The sequence below is a fragment of the Pipistrellus kuhlii genome, unplaced genomic scaffold (assembly GCF_014108245.1).
Source record: "Pipistrellus kuhlii isolate mPipKuh1 unplaced genomic scaffold, mPipKuh1.p scaffold_m20_p_14, whole genome shotgun sequence".
Classification (NCBI taxonomy): Eukaryota; Metazoa; Chordata; class Mammalia; order Chiroptera; family Vespertilionidae; genus Pipistrellus; species Pipistrellus kuhlii.
Window position 1 is genome coordinate 11,709,249 of NW_023425449.1, and position 26,084 is coordinate 11,735,332.

Consider the following 26,084-nt stretch of genomic DNA (forward strand, 5'->3'; position numbering starts at 1 on the left):
AGAGTGATTAGTTCACAGAGGGTGAAGGTAGTTTTATCGAGAAGAGGAGAGAATGGGAGCTTAGAGGGAATTAGCGTTCTTAACTTCTTACATAGATAGGCTGGTTGCCCTTGATCTCTCCAAGCCAGGAACAGCCGTGTTTGACCAGGTATTTAAGGATTGCTATTGTTGCTGAGCAACTTTGTCCCCAGGGTTATCGCAAAAGTAACCCTGCAGATGCTAATCTGAGCAACACACACTTTTCTGTTAACTCCCCAAGCTAGCTGCTTGACTGGTCGCAAACATATGTGGCTTCAAAGCCCATTTTCTTTCCACTGCACAATCCGTCTTCAATAGGGAAGCACTTTTCTTTTTCTTTTTCTTTCTTTTAATTTAGCTCTTTTAAATATATTTTATTGATTTTTCACAGAGAGGAAGGGAGAGGGATAGATAGCTAGAAACACGGATGAGAGAGAATCATCGACCAGCTGCCTCCTGCACACCCCCTACCAGGGATGTGCCTGTAACCAATGTACATGCCCTTGACTGGAATCGAACCTGGGACCTTTGGTCCGCAGACCGATGCTCTATCCACTGAGCCAAACCGGTTTCGGTGGGGAGCACTTTTCTGCATTTACCTGTATCCTACAGCCTTTCTGAGTTTATTTATGCCTGCAGTAAGTTGATTTCCTTGGATAGAATAGTCTATGATCCTGCTGTCTGTACAAATTCCTATAATACTTCTCTTAAACTTCACTTCCCTCATATATGAAATGAACATAATAGACTTATTGGACACTCAGGTTTATTGGAAAAATTAAATGAGAGCTTATGTAAAAAGGATTTAGTAAGGTATTAGTAGAGGGTTGGTATGCAAACATCCTAGTCTTATTTACATTTTTATTGAGAATGGTCTCTTTCTTCATTTTGTATAATTCTAGCATTTATCTTTAGAAAAATGTCTTCTTTTTAGTCATATTAACATACTCTTAAGTACCATTTTTTTTTTAGCATTTTAATTCTGAATACTTTGATCAATTCTTGACCAATAGAATGATAAAATAACATTTTAACAGAGATGTGAGGAATTGCTGTTTCAGCCACATATTCTAAGGTTGAATTTAAATTTATAACACAATATTTATTTTAATACTAGCTTTCTCATAGTGTTGTTTAGGATTAGATAAGATAATGTATTTTCAGTACATAGCACAGTACCTGGCACTTAGGAAACATGATATGTGGGTCAACTACTATTTATCATCTTCATATAAATCACCCACATCATCACCAGAGAGATTTTCCTGACTATAATTTTACTAGAGGTCTAGTACACAAAAAGCATGTATGGGTAGGGTCCCTAGGGGCTGCCTCCCTTCTTCAGCTGTGGGCTGCTGGCCAGGACCTTCCTTCATTCTGCGCCACCCCCTGGTGGTCAGCGCATGTCATAGCAAGTGATCCAACTCCAGGTCTGTTGAACTCCCAAGGAAAAATGGTTGTTTTGTGGGAATTAGGTCAAGTACTAATTAAAACCCATAGAGAAAGTGAAGTCAGAAAGAGGATGAGTTAATAACAGGAATTCTTGTCTAGGAAGGGTAAGATGAAGGAGAGGAGTTAACACTAAGAATGAAGTAGGCGAGAGTGTTTCTTATTCCACCTGGTAAAGGACTTTGAAATAGGATTCTAAATTTTAGGAAGCAAGAACTTCATTCACTCACTCAACAAAAAGTGAGTGTTTTTTCATTTAGTGTTCAGCAAGAAAATGCTTCTAATGTACTGTGTGTGTGTGTGTGTGTGTGTGTCATTTAGCCTAAGAGCAGCTTGATGCTCTTAATAATGTACTTATTTTCTCCATAGAATTTGAAATATTCAGTTATTTCTCAGACATCACATATTGCTTTAAGCTGAAAGTCCAGGTTTGCTAGGCAAAATATTTTTTGTTTTGACATATTTTTGTATGCTAGTTTAAAAATGTTTTGAAACTAATGCCACCATGTTCCCAGAGTCACTGTACCTTTAAAGGACTCTGTAATGAGCAAGAGAATGGCCACCCTGCTAAGAAATTAGTGGTGATTTTTTATTAGAAGTTGATATTTAAATCTCTGCATCTGGTTCTGTTGTTTAAATGAGACTGTCTGGTTCAACAGAGCAAAACAAAAATTGAAATGTTTGAAATAATCTCAGTACCTGTAATTGTCCATAAACAATCAATTCTAATTTTATGAACTTCCAAATCTGGTACACCAAGGTCATACTAACTATTGTAATTGGTCTTTGTGGCTGTATGTTTAAATTTTTGAAATGGGACTTTAATATGAACATGCAGTAAATTTTAACCACAGAGGCACACACAGGTTTCAGTATATAGAGCAGGAAAGAGACACATGTAAACAGACATACTCCTCATCTTAGTATGTGGAGCCATACTTCCATAGAATTGCATTCAGTGTTTATATAGAGAGAGCTGGCAATGAAAAACTGCTGTTCCTATGGTTTTACTATGTATTTTGATCTCTACGTTATTTACTTTTTCTAAATGTGTAGAGATGATATTAAAAATTGCTGGTATCAGTTAATTATTTTATTGACATAATGAAAAGTTACATAGTAGCTGAGTGGGAAGGTGTCCCATGCCTTCAAGTTCCTTAGGAGAGAAAAGTTGAGAAAAAAATATTTTTAAATAATAGTTTGGATAAGAGATTCTTTGTTAAATATAAATGACATGGACAGTTTAATGCTTAAGTATGATGTGGCATTGTAATTTCTATTGCACTTAGAATGCTCTATTCATGTGAATATCTTATAATAAAAGATTTGGTCACAGAAGGTCTCGCTACAACACAAGGAGCTCCATTTCTTAGAAGCTTTTCTAACGATTTAGCAGTATTAAACAAACATATTTAATACAACTTGTATTGGTGTCCATTTAATATAAAGGATGCCATCAAAATCTTAATTTTAGTTCTTATATTATGAATATTTCCTTTAAAATATTTTGTTTATTAATAACTGTTTCTGGAAACTAGAGCAATTGAACAAGTTGAGTTTCATTCAAACTTTGACTTTTACAATCAGAGTTTTAGATTCTGCTTTGTGTCAAACATCTAAAAAGCAATGAAAAATAAACGTAGAACTATACTTTTAAAGTAGCCATAATTTAATTCTACAGCAGTGATATAATTTAACTTAGTTGCTCTTCAAATTCTAAATAATAAAGTTCATTTATTCAGTCAGTAAATATTTATTGAGTCCTAGGCACTTTTTTTTGGGCATATATGATCTAGCACTGAAAAAAACAAGATTACCTGCCTTTACAGTATTTACATTCCAGTTGGATTAGACACATCATAAATGAAATAGGTACATATATAATATTAGATAGTGATCAACACTTTGGAAAATGCTAATGGGGAATGAAGGCTTGGTTACACTTTTAAATATGATAGGGGAAGTCTTGTAAGAAGGAGACATTTAAGCAAAGGCTTAAAGAACACAAAGCAGCAAGCCATGTGCATATCTGAGGTGAGGGGATAGTCTAAGAAATGGGATACCTGGCTCTTTGAATTTTAACTAGTTCACTCAGGCTGGAGTGAACCAAAGGGGCAGGAATAGGGGATGAGGTTATTAAGAAAATAAAAATGTCAAGATATGCTTATTTCTTATTTAATTGTGCTTTGTAAAATAATGTAAGTCAAATAGCCATGTACTTGCCACTGTAGACATATAAGAATATTGTGGAATAGATTTAAATACTTTGGGGGGATCCACATGGTCAAATCTTAATCTGTTTTAGCTTGATGAACTCAACTGGCCTCCCCTGATGACCCCCTGCTCTACCACAAAGTTCTGCAGGTCCCATGCTAGTGGCGGATGACCTTCGTGTACTCCTGAGACTTGTGCTGAGTGGCTGTAGACCCAGCATTGGCACCGAATATACATTTTTATTCAAGAGCCCATGGAACATTTTCTAGGATAGACTGCCTGTTGGGGCACAATACAAGTCTTAGTAAATATATGAAGATTGATATGTAGGCATCTTCTCTGATCACAATGGTATGAAACTAGAAATCAATAAAAGAAAAAATTAAAAAATATACAAACAAATGGGGGCTACATAACATTACTAAACAATGAATGGGTTAACAATGAGATCAAAGAAGAAATCAAAAAATATTTTGAGACAAAAGAAAATAAAAACACAGAAACAAAATCCTTGGGAGACAGTGAAAGCATTCCTAAAAGGGAAATTTATAACATTACATACCTACCTCAGAAATCAAGAAAAATCTCAATCTCTAAAGGAGGTGCTTTGGTTTTTTTAATTAATAATAAGTGCAGTTTGTAAATTATGATATTATTTACTGGCAATAATGAAATGTTAAAGATAGTATTTCATAGGAAGAGTCCTATATAATAAGGAGGTAATATGCAAATTCACTCTTACAACCTCACACAAGATGGCTGCCTCATGTTGTCAAAGATGGCTGCCTCAAGATGGCCTGCAAGGGAGGGCTGTTCAGGGGGGACCAAGCCTACATGGGAGGGAAGTTGGGATAACTGGACCTGCAGGGGAGGGCAGTTAGGGGTGACCAGACCAGCAGGGGAGCAATTAGGCCTCAATTGGGCTGGCAGGGGAGTGGTTAGTGGGTGATTAGGCTGGCAGGCAGGTGAGCAGTTGGGAATCAGCAGTCCTGGATTGATAGCGATGTCCAACTGCTGATTTAGGCTCAACCCCTGTAAACTGGCAGTCGGACATCCCCTGAGGGGTCCCAGATTGGAGATGGTGCAGGCTGGGCTGAGGGACACAACCCTCCCTCAGTGCACAAATTTCATGCACTGGGCCTCTAGTGGTATTATAAAATAGATTGAGAATAAATCTAAATTTATAGAAATGAATACTAGGAATGCTTCATTAGTGCATCATTAAATATTACATTAAAATTTAATTGTTTGATTTTAGAAAGAGGGAAAGTGTGTGTGTGTGTGTGTGTGTGTGTGTGTGTGTAAGAAAGACAGACATCACTTTGTTGTTCCACTTATTTATGCATTCTTTGGTTGTTTCTTGTATGTGTCCTAACTGATGATTGAATCCGCAACTTTGGTGTATTGGGACAATGCTCTAACCAATGGCTCTACTCTGGGCAAATATTACACTTTTTATTATCACTTTTTTTCACTATATTAGAGAACTACAAAGGAATACCTTTCTTGAAACCTTGCCCCACTGGGGCTGTGAATTCCTTTACCCACTGTATGAAGGGGTAGAGAGAGGGAAAAATAGACACACAGACAGATACACCACCTTCACATAATTTGTATTATAGTATACTATTCTAGTTTGTTACTGTTTTAAACTCTTATTGAGCCTAATTTAAAAATTAAAATTTATTCTAGATATGTGTGTATATGTATGTATGTATATATTATACGTATGTATGGGAAAACATAGTTTATATAGTTGACTCTGAACAACATGGAGGTTAGGGGTGCTGACACTCACTACAGTTGTTCCTTGTTATCCCTGGGGATTGGTTCCAGGACCCCACTAGGTATAAAAAAATCCATGGTTGGTTAAGTTCCCTATATAAAATGTTATATATGAGTTGAACTCCCAACTGTGAATTGAAAACTGAACAGGTATTTATTGGGAAAAACCATGTGTAGGTAAACTGGTGCAGTTCAAATCCATGTATTTCAAGAGTCAGCTGTGTAGGGTTCAGTATTGTATGAGGTTGTGGGTGTCCACTGAGGGTCTTGGAACATATCTTTCATGTTAGCCTTTTATATATATATGATAGACTTTTTAAAATGTTATTCTGTATATTTAGTATAATGTAGATAAGAGTCCAAATTGGGACCCACATTACTGAATACCAAAGAGAGTAAAAAAAATACTCTTTAATTTAGAACTGTTGCTACTTTTTAATATGATGTTGATAGTCTGTTTTTTCATTTTGTCAAAAGAAGTCACCTTTACTCACTAAGTGCCTTCTATTCCCATTCAGTTCTGTAAGGTCTTGATTGATTGTGTCACCTGTGCAGTAGTTGAAAACAGAAATGAGTACACAATTTCAGGACCTCCCTGCTTCCTTATAGATCATTTGGCCGTATGTAAGTGATTTAACAGTCATGCAGTCAGGATTTTCAGAGTAAATAATTTCCAGCTCCATTGCTATATCTCCATATTCATGAACAGTTACAGGAACATAATATTCTTCAGTTAAATTTATACAAGTTTAATAAATTGGCTAAAAGTAAATAAAATGGTAAAAAGCAGGTTAATTTTAAACATTTGGAGACTTATATTTTTATAATGAATGAATGAATAGTTTTTTATTTAAAATACCAGCTATTGATAAAGTGTAAGTGTAGTAAGGAATTAATGTAATTTTTGTAGGAGTACAATCTGATTTGAAATTATGGTTTTATGTAAAATTTAACTTATAGTTATAACTTTTTAAAGTTTTATTCTCTTTACATAATAGATTATAAGAAAATATTGAGTGCCAACTCCTGAGAAAAGGTATTAAAAATGTATTGCTTCATGCCTTGGTCAGGTGGCTCAGTTGGTTGAAGCATCATCCCATACAGCAAAAGGTTGTGGGTTCGATTCCTGGTCAGAGCACATACCTAGTTTCTGGATTCGATTCCTGGTCCAGGTGCATATAGGAGACAACTGATTGAGGTTTCTCTCACATCAATGTTTCTCTCCCCTCATCTCTGTCTTAAAAATCAATAACAATATACCCTCAGGTGAAGATTATAAAAAAAAATATTGCCTCTTTAGTTATAAATATTTCTTTCTATTACCTACTTTGTCATGTGTCTAATTACATGGTTGTTTAGGTTGATTGATGTTGAAAGTTCATAGCCTTAGAGCATCTTTTGTGTGTGTCAACTAAATCATGTTTTATTTACTCTTTAATAACTGTAATAAGTAAAAAATAATTAATTTAAAGAGTCATACATTTTTAGATTAGACAATATGCATGTTCCATGTTGGTAACTCCATAATAAAACATTTGAATTGAAGGGGAAACCATTATTGTGCAGGAATGCTGTCCTCACTTTCACCAGAAAATGTACTTAAATTAGAATTTCCAAATGTGAGAAGTCTGAAAGGAATGAAAAATGCTAGTCTTTAATGTTAGCATATGGTTGGTGTTAGCAAAATGAACTTCAGGCGGTGATGCTCTGTAGCCACTGTATGACCTGCCCAAAGGCAATCAGAATGCACTCTTTCTTCTTCCCTCTTTCTTCTTCCTCTTCTCTTCCTCCTCCTCTCCTACACCTTTCTCTCTCCTCCCTCCTCCCCATCATCCTCCTTCTCCTCTTTCTCTCTCCTTCCTCCTTCCCTCTCTCTCTCTTTAACTAATTGGCCCATGTTGAGTTTACTGAACGTCATCTGGACTCAGTAAAAAGCAAGTGACCTGCATTGAATTAGTGTAATTGTAATACAAACAGAATATCGCATAGTTTTGGTCTTATACAGGAAAGGAGAAAGTTGGAAAGATTTTTCAGTTTGATAAATAGAAACTGAAGATATGGGGATCCAGACCTGGTTCATACTTAATTTTACCTCTCATGTCTTTTTGTATGATCGGTATTTGGACTTTTAGGTATTTTTCCCCTATAAAAAATATTGGTTTCCCTTTGAAATTTACTATGAAAGAAGTAGGGTGTGTGTGTGTGTGTGTGTGTGTGTGTGTGTGTGTGTGTGTATGTGTGTGTGTGTTTAATGTTACAAATGAAGTATATTAAGTCATGGATCTAATTTCTCTTTAATCTTAGAAAGTTAGCATTGTCCAAAACAAAAGTACTTTTCTGAACTACTATGATTGTCAGGAACTTGGCATATTATTTTACCTTTATCATGACTAATATTGCAAGGCCCCTTCAAATGCCATTTTATTTTTTTATAGGTTATAATTTATTACATTCTGTTTCAGAGAGACAGTAGCTACATTTATCAAGGGAATGAAGAACTGAAGAATTTTAATGTCATTTTAAATAGTATAATTAAAATCTTAACTACGTGACTTTGATCTTATAATTTAGTCACTTAATTTGATTTTGAAAGTATCATAAAATGGAGTTATTTGGCATTCTGAAATTCATATTCTGTATAACTCACACCATTCTATTGGAGACTGAATGTAAAGAAAAATAGCTGTAGAACAGTTAGGTCTCTTATAATTTCAGAGAACCTGGTACTTTTTGTTTTACTGTTTATTTATTGAAATACTTATAATTTTTTGATGTTGTTTGTTTAATGTCTGTCTTCCCTACTAGATTAAATGTGTCAAAGTAGGCACTGGGTCTTCTCTTTCTTATCTGATATTCTTCAGTGCCTAACAATGCCTGGCAGGTAGCAGGCAATACATGTTTTTAAATAATGTAAAAGTGAATAAGGTAATTACTTATATTAGCATTTAATTCAAAAGTCTATTTTCTAAACAACCCTCAAATACTAAGCTATCTAGTAAGTGTTAGTATAATGCAATTGCCTGGGCTCGTGGTAGAATCCGGGCTCTTGTATGATATTTGCTGGTTTTATTACTGATGGCAAACTTATCCTCTTTCTGTCTAATTCTTTTCCACAGGTAAAATGAAAATAATTATAGTCTTTATCCTGAGTTGTTTTGAAGATTAGTTGAAATAATGTAAATCCTTGGGAAATGCCCCACAAATGTTGTTTGATGTCTTATCATTATTGTTTTTTATTTTAGAGGTACTTTAGAATCGTGGATGGAATGTGTGGATTTATTGGAGTTATATTAGGCAAACCTGTAAAGAATAGGTAATATTCTAAAAAAAATATTGAAAGATGAGTAATTAGACTGACTTCTGGGCCAGGGATCTATCTGTAAGCAACACCAAGGAATTTGTACTTTTTGTTTTGTTTTGTTAATCATCACCTGATGATATTTTCCCCTTGATCTTTTATTTATTTATTGTTATTTAAAAAAATATATGTTACTCATTTTTTTATAGAGAGGAAGGGAGAGGGGTAGAGAGTTAGAAACATCGATGAGAAAGAAACATGGATCAGCTGCTTCCTGCACACTCCCGATAGGGTATGTGCCCACAACCAAGGTACATGCCCTTGACCGGAATTAAACCTGGGACCCTTGAGTCTGCAGGCTGATGCTCTATCCACTGAGCCAAACCGGTTAGGGCACCCCTTGATCTTTTATAGAGTGGAAGAGAGAGGAAAAGACAGAGAGAAACATCGATGTGAGAGAAACACATCGATTGATTGTCTTCTTCACATGCCCCCAAAAAGGCTCTGGCTGGGGAGGAGCCTGCAGCCAATGTACGTGCCCTTGACAGGAATAGAACCAGGGACCCTTTTGTCTGCAGGCTGAGGCTCTATCCACTGAGCAAAACCAGCTAGGGCTGTACTTTATTTTGTTAAGTGATGTGCCTAAACTTTCTCTTTTAAAAAAAATATATTTTTATTGATTTCAGAGAGGAAGGGAGAGGGAGAGATGATAACATCAATGATGGGAAGGAATCACTGATTGATTGAGATTGAAACCAGGAATGTGCCCTGACCAGGAATTGAACTGTGACTTCCTGGTTCATAGGTTTATGCTCAACCCCTGAGCCACTCCAGCTGAGCTGTGTGCCTGCTAGTAAACTTTAAGAGCTTACTTCTCTGTTCTAGTTTTAGTAGAAGGGCATGCTCTTCCCTGCTTATCTTCCATCTTCCACCCATCCCTATTTCCTCTCTGTTATGGGACTTTATAGGCTCAGGTTCATCTCATTGTAAGAAATAAAATAACAGCTTTCCTTTGGGTGCACACTACTCTGGCTGCACTGCCTCACACCTTCCTTTCGGAACTGTGTGTGAAAAAAGACTAAAGGATACTTGCTGCCTCAGTTTCCTCACTTCCCTCCCTGAACAGACCCTGGCTGTTTCTTCCCCACCACGCTTCCAAAATGGCTCACAGTTTACTTCTACTTGGCATTGTTAACCAGTTTATTCTTCTCAAGTCTCTTTCCTCATTTGATTTTTAGGATATGCTTATCTCCCTGCTTTCCTTTCTTCCGTTTTGAGCTCTAGACTCATTTCTAGTTATCTACTTAGATAATTATATATTTTCTGTAATTGTCGTTAGATACCTGAAATCCAGTATCTTCCAATTTGTTTTCACTGTGTTGTTTTATGTTTTTTTTCTTCATCAAACTTGTGTTACCCTGTATTTCCTGCCTTGGTCAATGGCACTCCTGTACAACCAGTTGCCACATGGAAAATGTGGAGCGTATCCTCCCTCGGTCCAATTATCAAGTCCTATTGGTACTGCCTCCTAAATTTCTTGTAATTACTTTCCTTCCCATCCAGCTCATCTGCCCCTGAGCTAATTCAAGTTCTCGTTCACCAGCTCCCATCCAGGCTGTTTCCTTAATATCTCTAAAATGTATCCCCTTCTTCCCATTACAGTTTTATCTCCTTGAGACCTCATACATTTTTGTGTGGATTTTTACAGTATCCTAACTATTGTAATATGCCCAGCTTCATCTGCTCCCTTTTCAAAATATCCTTCATAATATTGCTAGATTGATCATTCTAAAAATCATATTACTTTCTTACTTAAAGTCATCCAATTAAAAAGCAATTTTAAAACTTTGCCTCTCGGTTAAGACCCAGACTTATAAGGGTGTTATACACAGCCATGGCCTCTGCCTTCCTCTTTAGTGGTGTAATATCCTCCTTCCTTTAGCCGTACTAGCACTTGTGGATCATTTAGGTTCTTATTCCCTTCTCTCTTCTACACAGTCTAGCCTGGGAGCTTTTCCTCTGGGCTCCCTTAGCACCCTGTGCACCCCAAGTTCATAAAATTGGTCATACTCTATTATAGCTTGCCTGATTTTTTTTTTTTTTTTTTTTTTTTTACCAGATTATGAATTTACTGAGACCAGCATGTTTAACTTCTATTTTGTCTTCGGTGTCTAATACAGTGCTTTATGACATACAGTAGTAGGAATAAAGTAAATGGTTAATGCATATATGTAAATATTGTGAATACATAAATTTTATTTGCATTTTTTAATAAGTAGGAAGGTTGAGGTGGACATGTCTGTATTGTGGATCACTAAATTTGGAAAAACCATGAAAGGAAAGAAGAGCATTAGCACTCTTTTATCCCTTTCCAACGTGAGTGCTACCATGTGCTTAGCCTGGGTGAGATACTGCATGAATGAAATAAGAGGGAAGGATTTGTGTCATAATTCTTTTTTTTTTTTTGACAAAATGTTTCTTTAATCCATTTTATACTCATAGTTTATCATGTTTTATTTTTAGTCCTCTTTAGTTTTAGGGAAACAAAATAGAAATCCTTTAGGTTAGCATCTAAAATGCTAATTTTGAACTTTCTGAGTATAGTATGGCACTAGTCCCATGTAATCTGTTAAAAATTTTCCTCTGGGTCAGATCTAAGTTGAGAAGAATGAGGTAACTTTAATGTGAACCCAGATTGTACTTCAGTCTTTCTCTCCCATGATTTGCCAAATTTACAGTTCCATTTGTATCTGGAATTGGGGAAGCTGAATTTAATATGGACTTTTGCCAATGATAGCAAATCTTGGCAAGATAGTCTCGTTTTCTGTGCTTAATTGTACGGTTTTATTATAAAGTTTTTCACATATTTATTTGGAGGTACTTCTCTTATAGACTTTATTCTTCTGGTAGTTAATCATTTTCTGTCAAGTCTTCCTTTTCTGAGAAGACCAGCTTATATTGTTCTACCTTGCCATTATCTAGGTCTGCCTCTTTGCTAGATTTATAAATTTTAAAGCTGTATAGACATCTTGGGGGTCATTACATATAAATCTGTCCTTTTGGAAATTAAAAATCTTAGTGAGACTGAGTTTGTTATATATTAACTCATGCCATATTTATTGAGTGACTGCTCTGATACCATTTTAGGCATTGGGATGCAAAAATGAATGAATTAAAGTTTCAGTCTTTTAGGTACTTATATGACAGTGAGGGGGAGAATAAATTACACACAAGAAGCTATAACATATCAGTTGCTGATAACTGGTATGCAAGGAAAAAAAAAAAAAAGGCAGGATATTAACCTCTTACCAGCGGTGTTTGCAGATGTCTTCTTCCATTCAGTTGGCTGCCTTTTTGCTTTGTTGATGGTTTCTTGTGCTGTGCAGAAGCTTTTTAGTTTGATATAGTGCCACTCACTTATTTCTGCTTTTGCTTCCCTTGCCTTTGAGGTCATATGGATAAAATCCTTTCTTAAGCCAAGGTGTTTACTTGTTATCTATGTTTTCTTCTACTTAATTTATTGTTTCAGATCTTATATTTAGGTCTTTGCTGATTCCTGTGCTAAAGCGTTTAATCGTTTAGTTGTACTTTTACCTCTTTTGGTGGGGAGTTTCTCTTCTTCAATGATACTTTTTCACTTTTTCTCTTATTCAATGGCACCTCTTCTTGTAGTCACTACTTCATGTGGCTTTATGATTATTTTCTTGCCTTATATTAAGGCTTCTCTTAAGGCTTTGAGATTGTAGGCCCTTCTTCTCCACATCTCACAGGAAATAACTAAAGCTGAAGGATTCTATTGATAGAATGCCCTTGACCTAGTAGGTGAGAATGTGCTGATGTTTTCAGGATAGTTCCTCAAGACACCCTTCTTCTGTCTTAAGTCTCCCACTTTAACATGCCATCAGGTGTACCCTCCCAAAAGGTGCCATTCCTAGCTGCCTTGGGTCTCTTTCCTGTGGTTTATTGTCTGACTAAGGAAAGTTAGAGGAATGATGAGCTTCTCCCTTAGGAGAGGTACTTAAAAGGAGGCCTTTGTAGGAAAATGACTACCAATACTCCCTTTTCTTCCCCATAACCTTAAAATCGGGGTAAAAGCTAATTTCCTTGCCCTAAATTATCCCTTTCCACTTTACCTGAAGTTTTGCTGAATAGATTCATTCGGGTTCATAAGCAAAACAACTTGGGAGGTTATTATTTATCCTTGCCTTAAGATGGAGTAGCTTAATCAGGTGCCCTTGTGAGATGAAACAGATATATTCAACAACCAAAGTTTTGATGGAGAGGAGAGAGAAAAGAAAGGTTAGAAAGGAGAGAGAAACATGGAATTTGGGGCTTTTTTCTGGGAGGATTGCCAGCAGGCCAGGCTGGGGATTTAGAGCTTGCAGAGGTGGGTTTGGGACAGAGAAAAGGGACCTGGGAAGATGGTCAAGACGAATGTCAGTTTGAAAATCTGCCCGTTTTTCAGATCTTTGCCCTTTTTTGCTGCCTTTCTTTATCTTTACCTATAATGACGAAGGTGTGAGTGTGTTTGAGGGTTGGGGGAGAGACAAGGGAAGGGAATAAAGGAAAATCAGAGGTAGTTTGTCAGTAACCCTCAAATTAGCAGTAAGGCCCAGGCTGTTTAAGTGACTTCTCTAATGATACACCGTTAGCTGGTGACAAAACCAGAACTATTTAGTCTGGTTTTCTTTTATTTCATGTTTCCCTGTTGTGTGAAGAAGTAACTGCTGATTTACAGTCTGAACTAGTAGATACTGTGAGTTCATACCTCTTAGCTCATATAGTAATTTTGACTCTTGCTATATCTTAAACTCATCTAGAGAGTTAAAAAAATATATACCTAGACTCCTTCTGGGTCAGTTTTTTTGGGCTGGGCCCAGGGGATTAGTAATTTTACAAGCTCCCTGTATGATCTGATCAAACATGTAGCCAGTGTTGAGAATCATTGGTTGAGTATTTGGAATTGGTAGTTGCTTGTGAATTTTAAGGTTTTCTTAAAGAATGTGAAGCCAGGAACTATGTTAATATTTTTATCATTTTCACTAATTTTTGATAGACTCTGATGAGTTTTTATTTAGTTAGCTCTCAGGTGACCCAGGCAGTAGATGAACATGTTCTTTTCTCCAGGCAAGGTTGACAGATTTTTTTTCTTCTTCTAAAAAACTTACCATTTAATTTCTAAATTGTCCAACTGAATTCCCAAGATCTATCATTTTCACTTGTTTCTTGTTCTTTATATATCCTTTGTTGTTAATTAATTTTAGTTTTTTTAAGTCTATAATTTATATTGATTTCATTATGTATATTTTCTTTTTGTTAAGTTGATTTGTATTGGACATTGTACTGTTCTTAAGCCAGAGCCTCGTTTATAGCATGCCATTCTTGTTACCTTGGGACTAGCTTATTATTTTATTCTAAGTCAATCACATGAGCTCCATGTTGACCTTTGCCTGCTTAGCTTTAACCTAGTTTTTAGTATCAATTTGGGTGCATAGGCCTTCGTGTAAGCATCTGTCTAAGTTTTGCAATCACCATTAGATATGACTGAGGATTGAGTGACTTGTTTATAATCGCTGTTACCTTTTTACATTTTGCTATGTGTGCTTTGATCATTTGATTAACTATCTAGATTCTATGATAACGCAGTCTTTGCACTTTGGTGGTAAATGGGGACATTATTTTTTCACATTAGTTAGGGGATTTTATGCCAAATGGTAATTTTAAGGTTATGCCAACTGTAGTGGAGTCTTTTTGCCCAGAGCTGTGCTTTATGTTTCCACTCTGGCCTTGCTCTGGCCCTGTGCCTTCCCTTCCTAGGTTATGCTCTGAGCCTGTGTCTTCCCTTCCTACCTTATGCTGAGTACCTGGGATCCCAGAATTCCCTGTTCAAGTGGCCCTGAGCCTATGTAAGCATCTTCCCTAGGATCATCCTTGTGAGAGCAGACCCTGCCAGGCTAGAGATAGACAAGAGACAACTACCACCAGTATTGCAGGGCTGGCTAGGGTTGGTAGTGGAGCATTAGAGTGCAGCCAAGATGTATGTGCAGGGGTGTTCAGGAGTCAGAGGTGGGAATAAAATATAGGTAAGCCATTGACCATGGGTCTCTGTTTGTTTTCTTGCCCTGAGCACCATAGTAGCAATAAACCTGATATGATAGGGTTGGGTGGTATTGATGTACTTCGGATTGATTTGAATTATTTTGCCTTTTGGTAAAGGTATTACTGTTCCATATAGTATTTTGATCTTTTAATAGCATTTCATATTTTTGTAAACTTGTCCTAGAAACTTGTCCCAGATAAGTGAAAGCTGATAATGACTAGAATAAATTTATTTCTCTAACTTCAGTCAAATTATAGGAAGTGACATTTCATGAATCTTTTGTACTTTTCTTTTTGTCCCATTTTGAAATCAATATTGTTTATTTTTTTATTGAAACATTTTAGTACATTCTAGGTAATTACTTTGTCTTTCAAAGCTCATATACTTTTTTCTTTTTAAAAATGTTTTTTTATTGATTTCAGAGAGGAAGGGAGAGAGAGAGAGAGAGAAAGAGAGAGAGAGAGAGAGAGAGAGAGAGAGAAAGAGAGAGAGAGAGGGAAATATCAAATCATAATCTTTTGTGTGGGTGGGCTAAGGTTTACAGTTTCAGAACTTCCTTTGACATGACTGGAAGTGTTTCCTTTCTTTGAGTGGTACCTTTCATTAAGGGCCTATTAAGATGCTCCAGGCTTATCTTGTAATTTCCTTGCCCCATATCTGAAATAAGTCAGTTTCCCACAGAGACCCCATGGTATTTCAGACCTCACACCTTTGAACTTGTTTTTCTGTTTTCTATGCCACATCAACTCAATCATTCTTTAGGACTAAGCTCACATCTAGTTTTTCTCTGGACATCATTTTGAGCTTAATGCCCATTGTTGCCTGTTTCAGTACTTACACTATTTTATTGAAATAATCTGGTATGCATTATCCTATCTCATTAGATTCTAAGCTTCTCGAAGAAATTCTTTTTGCAGGTATGGATACATTATATGTGCTCAGAAAAGTTAGTTGAACTGAGCACACATTGCAATTCTAATTTGGGAGATGTGAGAAAGAGTGGATAGATAAAGTTAATTAAGTGTTGGCTTATGTTCACTTTTGATTTCTTTTGTAGCCATGTTTATGAATATTTCTGAATTGTCTTAAAGGTACATTAAATTTCAGTTTTGAAGTATGGCTAAGATTTAACTGGATGCAATTAAAGGTATTAGGTGCTTATTACATTGTGCTTATGTGAGAGGTGGCTGTATAGGCAGCAACTTAAGAAATGCTTTTAAAAGAAGCATTTGTTCAATTACAAATATGATTTTTAAAAGTTGAATATATGCTGACTTTTGTAATAAAAATTTAAAAAGAATATGCAGTCTTGTAGATGCTGTTGTGAACAGATATTTTGAATTTTTGAGGTTTTGTACTATCTTTCTATCTTTATCACCACATATTTGTCATTTTTATGGGAGGTAACCATTCTGCATTGTTGCTTTATTTTCTCATTTTCACTAAGTATTTTACATATATTAACCCATTTAAAGTTCAGAACAGCCTTATGAGGTAGGTACTATTATTATTCCCATTTTTCAAATGTGTAAACAGGGCAAGAGAATTAAAATGGGTTAGATAGCTACTCATAATGGTGGCACTATTATATTGTACCCAGCACCATCCAGAGCTGGCTCAGACCTCTGCAGCTGGTTTTCGTATTCACTGTGTACTGCTGGGCACCAACTGCACCCTCTCCCTTAATTTGGTTGATAGGCAGGCAAGCTGGCCCTTATTGGCCAGATTAATGATTATCGACATCCTGGAGTGGAGTGTGAGGTCATGCTTGTGCCACTGAACCCTGTGCTTATGTGAAAGTTCAGAGTAAGAGCAGCATTCATATTAGATTTTAGTATTCTCTCCAGAAGCTCCATGTATTTCAGATTTGCCTTTGAAGGAGTGGTGATTTGTATTTGTATTTATATTGACATCTAGGAGGCCGTTTACAGTTCATTCTAGCCAAAGGGCCCAGAAGCAAGTATTAGGTCTTTTAACATGCTTCCCTCTCCTTCTCCATGCCACCCCCTTTCTAACTAATAGCATAGTCCTTGTCTAGCTAGTACTTACCTCCTAGACTGCTGGGAAGTCAGAGTGCCAGAGTCTTTTAGACCCAAAAAGGAATCTGACAAATATCAGGTCCCACTTCCTCACTTATGTGAAAAACCGAGGCTGCACAACCAGTTTGAGGGTTATTCTGACCTGGGTCCAGTGTTGGGTTCATTCCATTGTACTGTTTGCTGTTATTTAAAATATATTATTACTATATATTCTTTGCAGAAATTATATATTTTTGACTTAGTAGCTTGCTACCTATTATGTTTCCTATGAGGAAACAGCTATATTTGTTTAGTTCTTTGCAGATTTTAAAAATGCCTTCTCATCCTTTATCTCATTTAATTTATTACGAAGATAACCTTTTGCTCATATGCCTGAGGTTCGTGGATAGTGGCACAGATTTCTTTGTTATTCCAGCAGGTTCATTGCTTCTGTACATTCACATATCCAGCCACCTTAGCTTCAGACATAGTGCTGAACGCAGCCCTTAAGATGATAACACAATTCAGGCACGTAGTTTCCCAGCTCTGGCTCTCACCACGTCTTCTGGATGCTCCCGGAGGGTAAGGCCTGAAGTTCCAGGCATGAAGATAATGACTTGTTTTGAGACACATTTCTTGGCTTCTTAAGACGACTTGTGATCAGGGAAGTTCTTTTTAAAACGTAATCTGAGGCTCAATATGTAGTTAAGCAACCCACTGGGTAGAAACAAACACAGGGATAATCCCATCATTTATTGTACTAACATTCTTCAATCAAAATGGTGTTAGAGATAAGATAAATTATATGGCTGCAATGTGTGCCCACGTGATTTGGCTGGTGGCAAGGAAGGGAGTGAATTGTTAGTCTAAGGCTAGCCACTGATTGCCAAAACTTTCTACAGTGCAGGCCTGTTTCCCAATCAGCTCGGACAGAAACCTGGAGGTTCTTGAGAGGATCCTCTGTGATTCAGTAAATCAGTTGAACAGAGTCAAGTCTGGTAAAAGCTGTCAGTTTGTTATTGATTATCTAACATAAAAAATGGAAATTAAAGTTAGAGTGGTTTTCCTGGAGACTTTAAAGTCTCTGCATTTTTGTAGATCATATATTAAGACTTACTTGTTTGAACTGTATGCAGTTCAGTGCTTGTTTGAGAATAGGATGTGACCATGTTAGGATCACTTTATGATAGCACTGGGTAAATAAGAGTTAGAGTTAAGCTTTTTATCCTTGGGTTTCTAATAGCTACTGCTGAGGTGAGCCTGATATGTTAAGATTATCAGGAGATAAGGCTGCAGCTCATTGTCTCAAAGTTCAAAGGAGAGAATTAGCTTCAGAACATAAATCTGCTGAGTTGTTATCCATCAGTTTGTAACAAGTGCACATGAACAACATTTACCCACACAATCTAGTATCATCCACCTGCAGTTTGAGGTCAGTCTATATAGGGGCTTATGTAGGTGCTTTGAACTGTCTTTGCAGAAACGAGAGTTCAAATTTATTTTCTTCTTTAATTTGGAATAGCAGGTGGTTTTGTGTGCCTTTTTCCAGCAGCCAATGTTAACCTCATTTCCCCCATCCTAAAAACCAGATTAGGTTTGGCTTCAACTATGGAGTTGTCCGAGATTAATTAGGTTATTTACAGAAGAGTTTTGTTTTCTAGCATTCCATTGCTTGCTGTTGGTTCCATATGTGTTAGTTCCTCCCCCCGCCCCCCAAGTTGACTGTTAGCTCTGTGGGTCTGAGATATGTATCTTATTTTTAAAAATCTGTCATAGTAAGGCTTACACAGATACTTACAGGGTCCATTCAATTATCTAGTAAATATCCATTCAATTATCTAGTAAGTAGATAATTGAACCGAGCTAGGTGAGGCCCATGTACAAGAGAGAATGTGCATCCTGGGAAAAATCAGTCTAATTCCAGCAGATTCTTACCCTACGGGCTTATGAGCTTGACGATGCCCAAAGTACTATAGGCCTGTGGTTTATTGCTTTGCTGCTGCTTTATTAGAACATAGTTCTAAACTTACAGAAAGTACTTGATATATATTTTTCATTTGATGGACGTTATTGTGTCATAAAATTGGCTTTCTTAGATATAACATCAGCTGTAAGGTGTGTATGAATGTTTTTTCCTATGAAAGGATTTTCCCTTTTTGAAAGAAGATACATACAGTATTACAGAGATTAACTCCTATCCTGGGGTTAGTAGACTTGAATATTGAATCTACACTACTTTGTCCACAGAAAATCCTTTGGGTCCCTTTTCAAGTTGGAAACCAGTAATAGCACATTATAGTAAATTACTGAATATTGAGAGGGTTTTCAAAAGAATGATAGTGTGAATTGTTAGAATACCTGAGTGACTTTTGTAATGAAGGTATCTGTTTTTTATTTCTTGAGTTCTGGAGTAATCTTTTGTTCTTTTTTTCCCCACCTCTCCCAAACAATCTTGTTAGAATGTACTCTTGGTTCTCATACCCAATTTCTTCCATTCCATTCCTGTAGGTCCTATCATAGTCAAACTCTTTATTATTCATCTTGGGACATCTACACTAGCCTTAAATACCTTTTTTATTCCATATTTAGAGTATGTCTAGGCTTTTATTTCTTTTAAAAAATATCTACTTCTTGGGCATAAAGAAACTAACAGCAAAAACAAATATATATATATATATATATATATATATATAGATAGATAGATAGATAGATAGATAGATAGATATTGCAATAGATATAGAAGTATCCTCCTATATCCTATATATCCTATGCCTGCCTAATTGCCTCTAACCTCCCATGCCATCTGATCTTGCCCCCAACTGCCCTCCCCTGCCAGCCAATTTGGTTCTGATAGGTCAATTTCTTTGCCAGTCAGCATCAAAAGCTCCGCCTCATAGGCAGCCATTGGCTCCTTACATTGAGCCAGATTTGGTTCTGATTGGTCAGTTTCTATGCCAGTCAGCATGTCTGGTCCTATCAACGAGGCCTCATCAGAAAGATGGGGCTGATCAGCAGTCCTGGTGGAGGCCTGGAGAGAAATGGGGGCGCCATTGGCCAGGCCAGGAGAGAAAGAGAGGCAAGTTCTGATCAGCTGCCACAGAGGCTATGGATCAGACCCTGCCCCTCTCCAGGCCTGATCTGCAGCCTCCTAGGCAGTAAGTGCTGTGTCGAGGCACCAGCAGTGGCACCAACCAGTGGTCTGGTTGAGCCTTTGGTCATAAAGGTTGTGACAACCCTGGCTCTTTAATATATATATGGGGGGTGGGGGGGCGGGAGCGGGGAAAGAAACCTTTCAGTTTTATACTTTCTTGCTGACCAAATTCCATATCCTCATTCCCCTTCTAATCTTCTCATTTCCTAGTCCTCTACAGGGTATCAGCTTGCTTCTGCTCCTTCCAACAGCCTTATTCCATGCTCCCGCTTTCCCTTCTGCTATTTCTTCTAAAGGAAGGACTCTCCTCTTTATGCCTTATATCATTTCTTCTGTTATTGTAGTACTCTTTGATTATTTTACTGCTTGTCCTTTCATCACAGACTAGGTTAGGTAGTGACCGTATTTCATATCATCTTTAAACTCCATGTAGTGCCTAACACCATGCTTTGTGTGCACCAGGAATTCACAAACATTTCTGAGTTCGATTATTGCATTACATTTTCCCTCTTTCCCTTCCTTTCTTCCTTCCTTCCTTCCTTCCTTCCTTCCTTCCTTCCTTCCTTCCTTCCTTCCTTCCTTCCTTCCTGTGTGTATGGCAAAGTATATACCATAAAATTAACTATTTTAATCATTTTTAATGTACAGTTGTGAAAAGAAGTTCATTTACATTGCTGTACAACAGGCACACTGTCCATCTCCAGGATGCTTTCGTTTTCTCCGACTGAAACTCTGCACATTAAGCACTGACTCCTCATTCCCTCCACCCCTGGAAACCACCACTGTACTCTCTGTTTCTATGCATTTTACTGTTTTACGAACCTCTTGAGGTGCAAGGTTTATCTGTGTTGTTGCATGATTGTGAATAATGCTGCTATAAACATGAGTGTACAAATATGTATTCTAGTTCCTGCTTTCACTTTTTTGGGTATATACCCAGAAGTAGGATTGCTGGATCATATGGTAATTCTGTGTTTAATTTTCTAAAGAATTACCATACTGTTTTTCATAGCAGCTGCACCATTTTACATCTTCACCAGCAACGTGTGAGGATTCCAATTGTCCTACATCTTTCCACCACTTGCTTTTTTTTTTTTTTTTTAAATTGTTTTTTAACAATAACCATGCTAATGGATGTGAGTGGTATCTCATAGTTTTTTTTTGTGTCTTATTTATTTATGTTCTTTTTACTTTTTTATTTTTCTTTATTGATTAAGGTATTACATATGTGTCCTTGTCCCCCCTTTGTCCTCCCAGCCCTCTTCACCCCCAGCTCCTGCCCTCACTCATTTAGTGTCTTGTCCATTGGTTATGCTTGCGTACAAGTCCTTTAGTCGATCTCTTCCCTTTCCCCCCACCCTCCCCTGCCTTCCCTCCGAGGTTTGACGGTCTAATCGATGATTCTCTGTCTCTGGGTCTGTTTTTGTTCATCAGTTTATGTTGTTCATTATATTCCACAAATGAGTGAAATCATGAGATATTTATCTTTCTCTGACTGGCTTATTTCACTTAGCATAATGCTCTCCAGGTCATAGCATTTCCCTAATGATTAAATGCTGAATGTCTTTTCATGTGTTTATTGGCCACCTGTATATCTTTGGAGAAATATCTGAATTCCATGCTCATTTTTTAATTGAATTGTTTATTTTTGTTGTTGTTGTTGAACTTTAAGAGTTCTCTATATATGCTGAGTATTAACCCATTTGCAAATATTTCCTTCCACTGTGAATTACCTTTTTTCTCTGCTCATAGTGCTTTGATGCACAAATGTTTTAAATTTTTAAAAAATTGTTGATGTTCCCCATTATACCCACCTCTACCCAGCCCCTGCCTCTCCGCCCTCTGGCCTTCACCACACTGTTGTCTGAGTCCATGGGCTGTGTATGTATGTTCTTTGGCTAATCTCTATCCTGTCTCACACAGCTCCCTCCCCTCTGGAATCTATCAGTCTATTTCATGTATCCATGCCTCTGGCCCTATTTTGTTTACTAGTTTATTTTGTTCATTAGACTCCATACATAAGTGAGATCATGTGATGTTTGTCTTTCTCTGACTGGCTTATCTCCAGGTCCATCTATGCTGTTGCAAAAGGGTAAGAATTCCTTCTTTCCAGTGGTGTAATATTCTGTTGTGTAAATGTACCGCAACTTCTTTATCCACTCATCTACCAATGGGTATGGGCTGTTGCCAGATCTTAGCTATTGTAAATAATGCTGCTATGAACATAGGGGTGCATATACTAGTTTTCTTTTTGATTGTTATTTCAGGAGTCTTAAAATATTCAATATATTTCCAGAAGTGGGATTACTGGGTTTGACGCAGTCCAATTTATCTATTTTTTGTTGTTGCCTGGAATTTTGGTGTCATATCCAAGATATCATTGTGAAATTCAATGTCATGATACTTTCCCCCTACATTTTCTGCTAAGAGTTTTATAGTTTTAGTTCTTATGGTTAGACCATTGACATATGTTGAATTTTTTATATGGATGGTATAATGTAATTGTCTAAATTCATTTTTATTGTAGTCTTTCTAGCACCATTTATCGAAAAGACTGTGTTTTCTCTACTGAATAGCTTTTTTTCAAATTCATATTTGGTTGAATAATCTTCAACTTTATTGACTGACACAGGTGTGATTGTAGCAAGCTTTAGGATGTTCCTTCTCACTGAATACTTGCTTGTGCTTTCTTACCCACTTGGGAATAAGACAAGGACCTGGAAAACCTATAAGTTGAAAACAGAATAAGCATTTATCATCTCTTTATCCTCTTGGTAGCTGTTTGTTTAGTTTTAGTAACCTGCTTTTGTGCTTTTCCTTCTTCTTGAAGCACAGTAGATGTGTTAGGATGCTTTGCTAATTTTTTTAATGAAGGCTCTTTTGTAGGTCAAATATTGTTTTTAAGTCACTTAGTCCCCCTTTGGGCTTTTGGTTTCTTTTCTGTTAAATGACAAAATTGAGCTAAATGATCTGTCATATATTTTTTCTTTTTAATATATTTTTATTGATTTCAGAGAGGAAGGGAGAGGGAGATAGAGATAGAAACATCAATGATTAGAGAGAATAATTGATTGGCTGACTGTGTCCTGCATGCCCCCCACTGGAGATTGAGCCTGCAACCTCTGGGCTTGTGCCTTTGACTGGAATTGAACTTGGGACCCTTCAGTCTGCAGGCCAATGCTCTATCTACTGAGCCAAATCAACTAGGGCTGTCATATATCTTTTACGGTGCAAATTCTATGATTCTAAGAACTTATGGCGACTTTTGAACAATTAATAAAAATCCAGTGGAAAGTAGAACAATTTTATTATATCAAAGGAATATATTAAAATTAGTATTTCCCCAAATAGTTTACTTTTGTTGACAGTTTTTATGTCTTCTCCATATATAAACAGAAGTAAACATAGGTATGGTTAGTTTCTTTCAGTGGTAAAAACCTTGTTTCTAAGTATTCCTGTGGTTTGTAGTATCACCATTTTAATTTTCTTTATGCATTAATGAGAAGGGAGATAAGTTCATGTACATGAAATTTGTTTGCACATGGAGAGAGACCACTGAAAGCCAGGTGAAAAATTGAGTATAGAACAGAAACATACCTGTCCTCTGCAGAGTTAGAGAATTCTGTAGTTGTAAAGGGAGTTTTTACATGCTTCACCCGAACACATCTTTGTGAGGCCCAAGTTTGGAGGCTGCCCGTGTGTATATTAAGATCGCCAAAAAGCCATTTTTCCTCATCTCACATGTTTTGATTGTGTAATTATATAAGCTTACCTATTAAATGACAATTAGTTATAATTTGGCTAAATTAATGTTGCTTTGTAAAAAGTTTGTCATTACCATGTTTGCTTCTTGTCTTTTTTTTGTATAATGTGGAAATGACGATGATTTACAAAAATTACAAAAATTACACTTATTGGGTGCTTGATATATTTGGTTTAAATTTATTACTGTTTTCATATCTTTAATAACTTTTCAAAGGAAATGATGTTTTAGTGATGGTATTTTATCAGGAACAATTCTAGGTGCCCAGCAAAGTTAATTCATTGCATACAGTGATTTGCTAAGAACATTAGGGATTAATTCTCCGGGTTGAAAAAGGGTGTCTGGATAGCGGAGAGGACAGCGATGACAGGGAGGATTTTTAGAGCGTTTGAACTGTGAACGTTCTGCATGTATTATCATTAGTACTAAGTTACTTATACTAAATTAAATCATTAGTAATAAATCAAAGTGGTATATTAGCTTTAAAACTTTTCATTTGGAATCCTGATATACAGTATATACTTAGAAAGAGGAAAGTATTGCCTCTACTAAGTATGATTTCAAATAACAGCAATAAATATTCTGGATTGCAGAAGCAAATTGGACTGCAGTGATATTTATATAAAACTGAAATGAGAACTAAATCTGGCATGCAATAGCAAAATTGGGGGATATAGCTATTTAACTAGAGAATGTCCTTAGTTTGGTAAAAGGGTTAGAAATGCAATCTTCTTTGGAGACTGATTAAAAATAATAGATAAAATAAAGAATGATGTGCTCAATAGGCTGCAACTCAAATAGAGGAAATTTAATGGGAAATGATTACATTAGTAGCAGATGGACTTGCTTCCTGAACTGTAATCTTACTGGAAATCCTAGAACCACTTAACTGTGTTTTTCAGATTTAGAGTGTGATAGAAAGGTAGATGGAGAGATTTATTTGGTGTGTTATTGTGATTCTTACCGTGTCTTTTGGATATTTCATTTTTTACTAGGCTATTTTTATGATTCCCACAAATCCACCGCCAACATTCAGGAAGCCAGAACTCTGGTCTGATGATTTCACCGATTTTGTTAAAAAGTGCCTAGTGAAGAACCCTGAGCAGAGAGCTACTGCAACACAGCTTTTACAGGTCAGTGCTTATGCCACCAAGGGAGGAATGCTTTCTTTATATCTTTTATCTTTCCGATGTTAAGTAAGAATGCCTTGAGTTTCCTTAACTGATTTCTAAAGACATAAACCTCCCAGGAAATGTGGATTGATACACATCCATCCTTCCACCTCCTTCCACCATCTCCATTCTTCTCTATGTTCTCCGTGTCTCATTTTCTTCTTTTCTTTTTCAAGTTAGTGTTCTCTTTTCCCTTTTTTTTTTCTTCCTTTTTGTTGTTGTTAATATTGTTAATGATTTTCCCCTAAAGTTGCTTTAAAACAAAACTTCCCAGATTCTCCTTTCAGAACCATATCTCCTCCATCATTAGTTTATTATATTTTTCCCTGATGTTTTCTTTGACCCAGCATTCTTCTTTGACCTGCTCTACTTTAAGCAGGAGTGGAATCGAAACTTAACTTTTTTGTTGAGTGCTGTTGAGTTTTTTTGTTATGTGCAAAGATCCCTGAACTCTTTGAAAAGATCACTTGTAAATATTGGTTACAAGATCACCTAAATGAAGAGTTTCAGTATCTCTGCTACAAATAGACTTTATTTAGAGTGTCAGGTCATAATTTTTTTTTTTTAATTTGCCTTAAAATTCAGTGCAAATAGAAATAATGTAACACTTTCAATAAGTATTTGTGAGTCTTTATTTTCCCCAACAGAATTGGCTCAGACCACTAAGCTATTAATAAATGTGTCTCACATTAATAAAACTTGGTATTTGGAAAATACCGTATTTTTCGGACCATAAGACGCACTTTTCCCCCCCCCAGAAGTGGGGGGAAAAAGTCCCTGAGTCTTATGGTCCAAATATAGCCTACACATATACTTTAAAAAAAAAGTTTTTTTACTTGCCCTGCTCTGTGTGGTCTCTGTGTGCTTGCCCGGCTCTAAAATGGTTCTAAATGTTGCTGTTTACTTTACAGGGTTGATTACATGTGTTTATGACTGTGATGTTGGGTTTTAATGCACATAAAATATTTTAGGACACTATTTGTTTCAGAATCTTTTTTTCTTCATTTCCCTTCTCTAAAAACTGGTGCGTCTTATGGTCCGGTGCGTCTTATGGTCCGAAAAATACGGTAATTGTATTTATTGAATCACAAAAGGATTCAAAGTATGGTTCTTATA

At 36.5% G+C, this 26,084-nt stretch overlaps 1 protein-coding gene across 5 annotated transcripts in view; it reads left to right on the forward strand.

Annotated features, from left to right (window-relative positions):
* The window catches only part of STK3 (serine/threonine kinase 3), a 195,186-nt gene that overhangs the window by 78,322 nt on the left and 90,780 nt on the right, over window positions 1–26,084 (forward strand). For 4 of the 5 annotated variants that reach the window (XM_036436768.2, XM_036436765.2, XM_036436764.2 and 1 more), the window contains one exon: window positions 24,792–24,929. The exons of the other annotated variant lie outside the window; for it this stretch is intronic. In XM_036436768.2, the coding sequence (XP_036292661.1) occupies window positions 24,792–24,929 (138 nt within the window). The remainder of the gene's footprint in view (window positions 1–24,791; window positions 24,930–26,084) is intronic. 5 annotated transcript variants of the gene reach the window in all.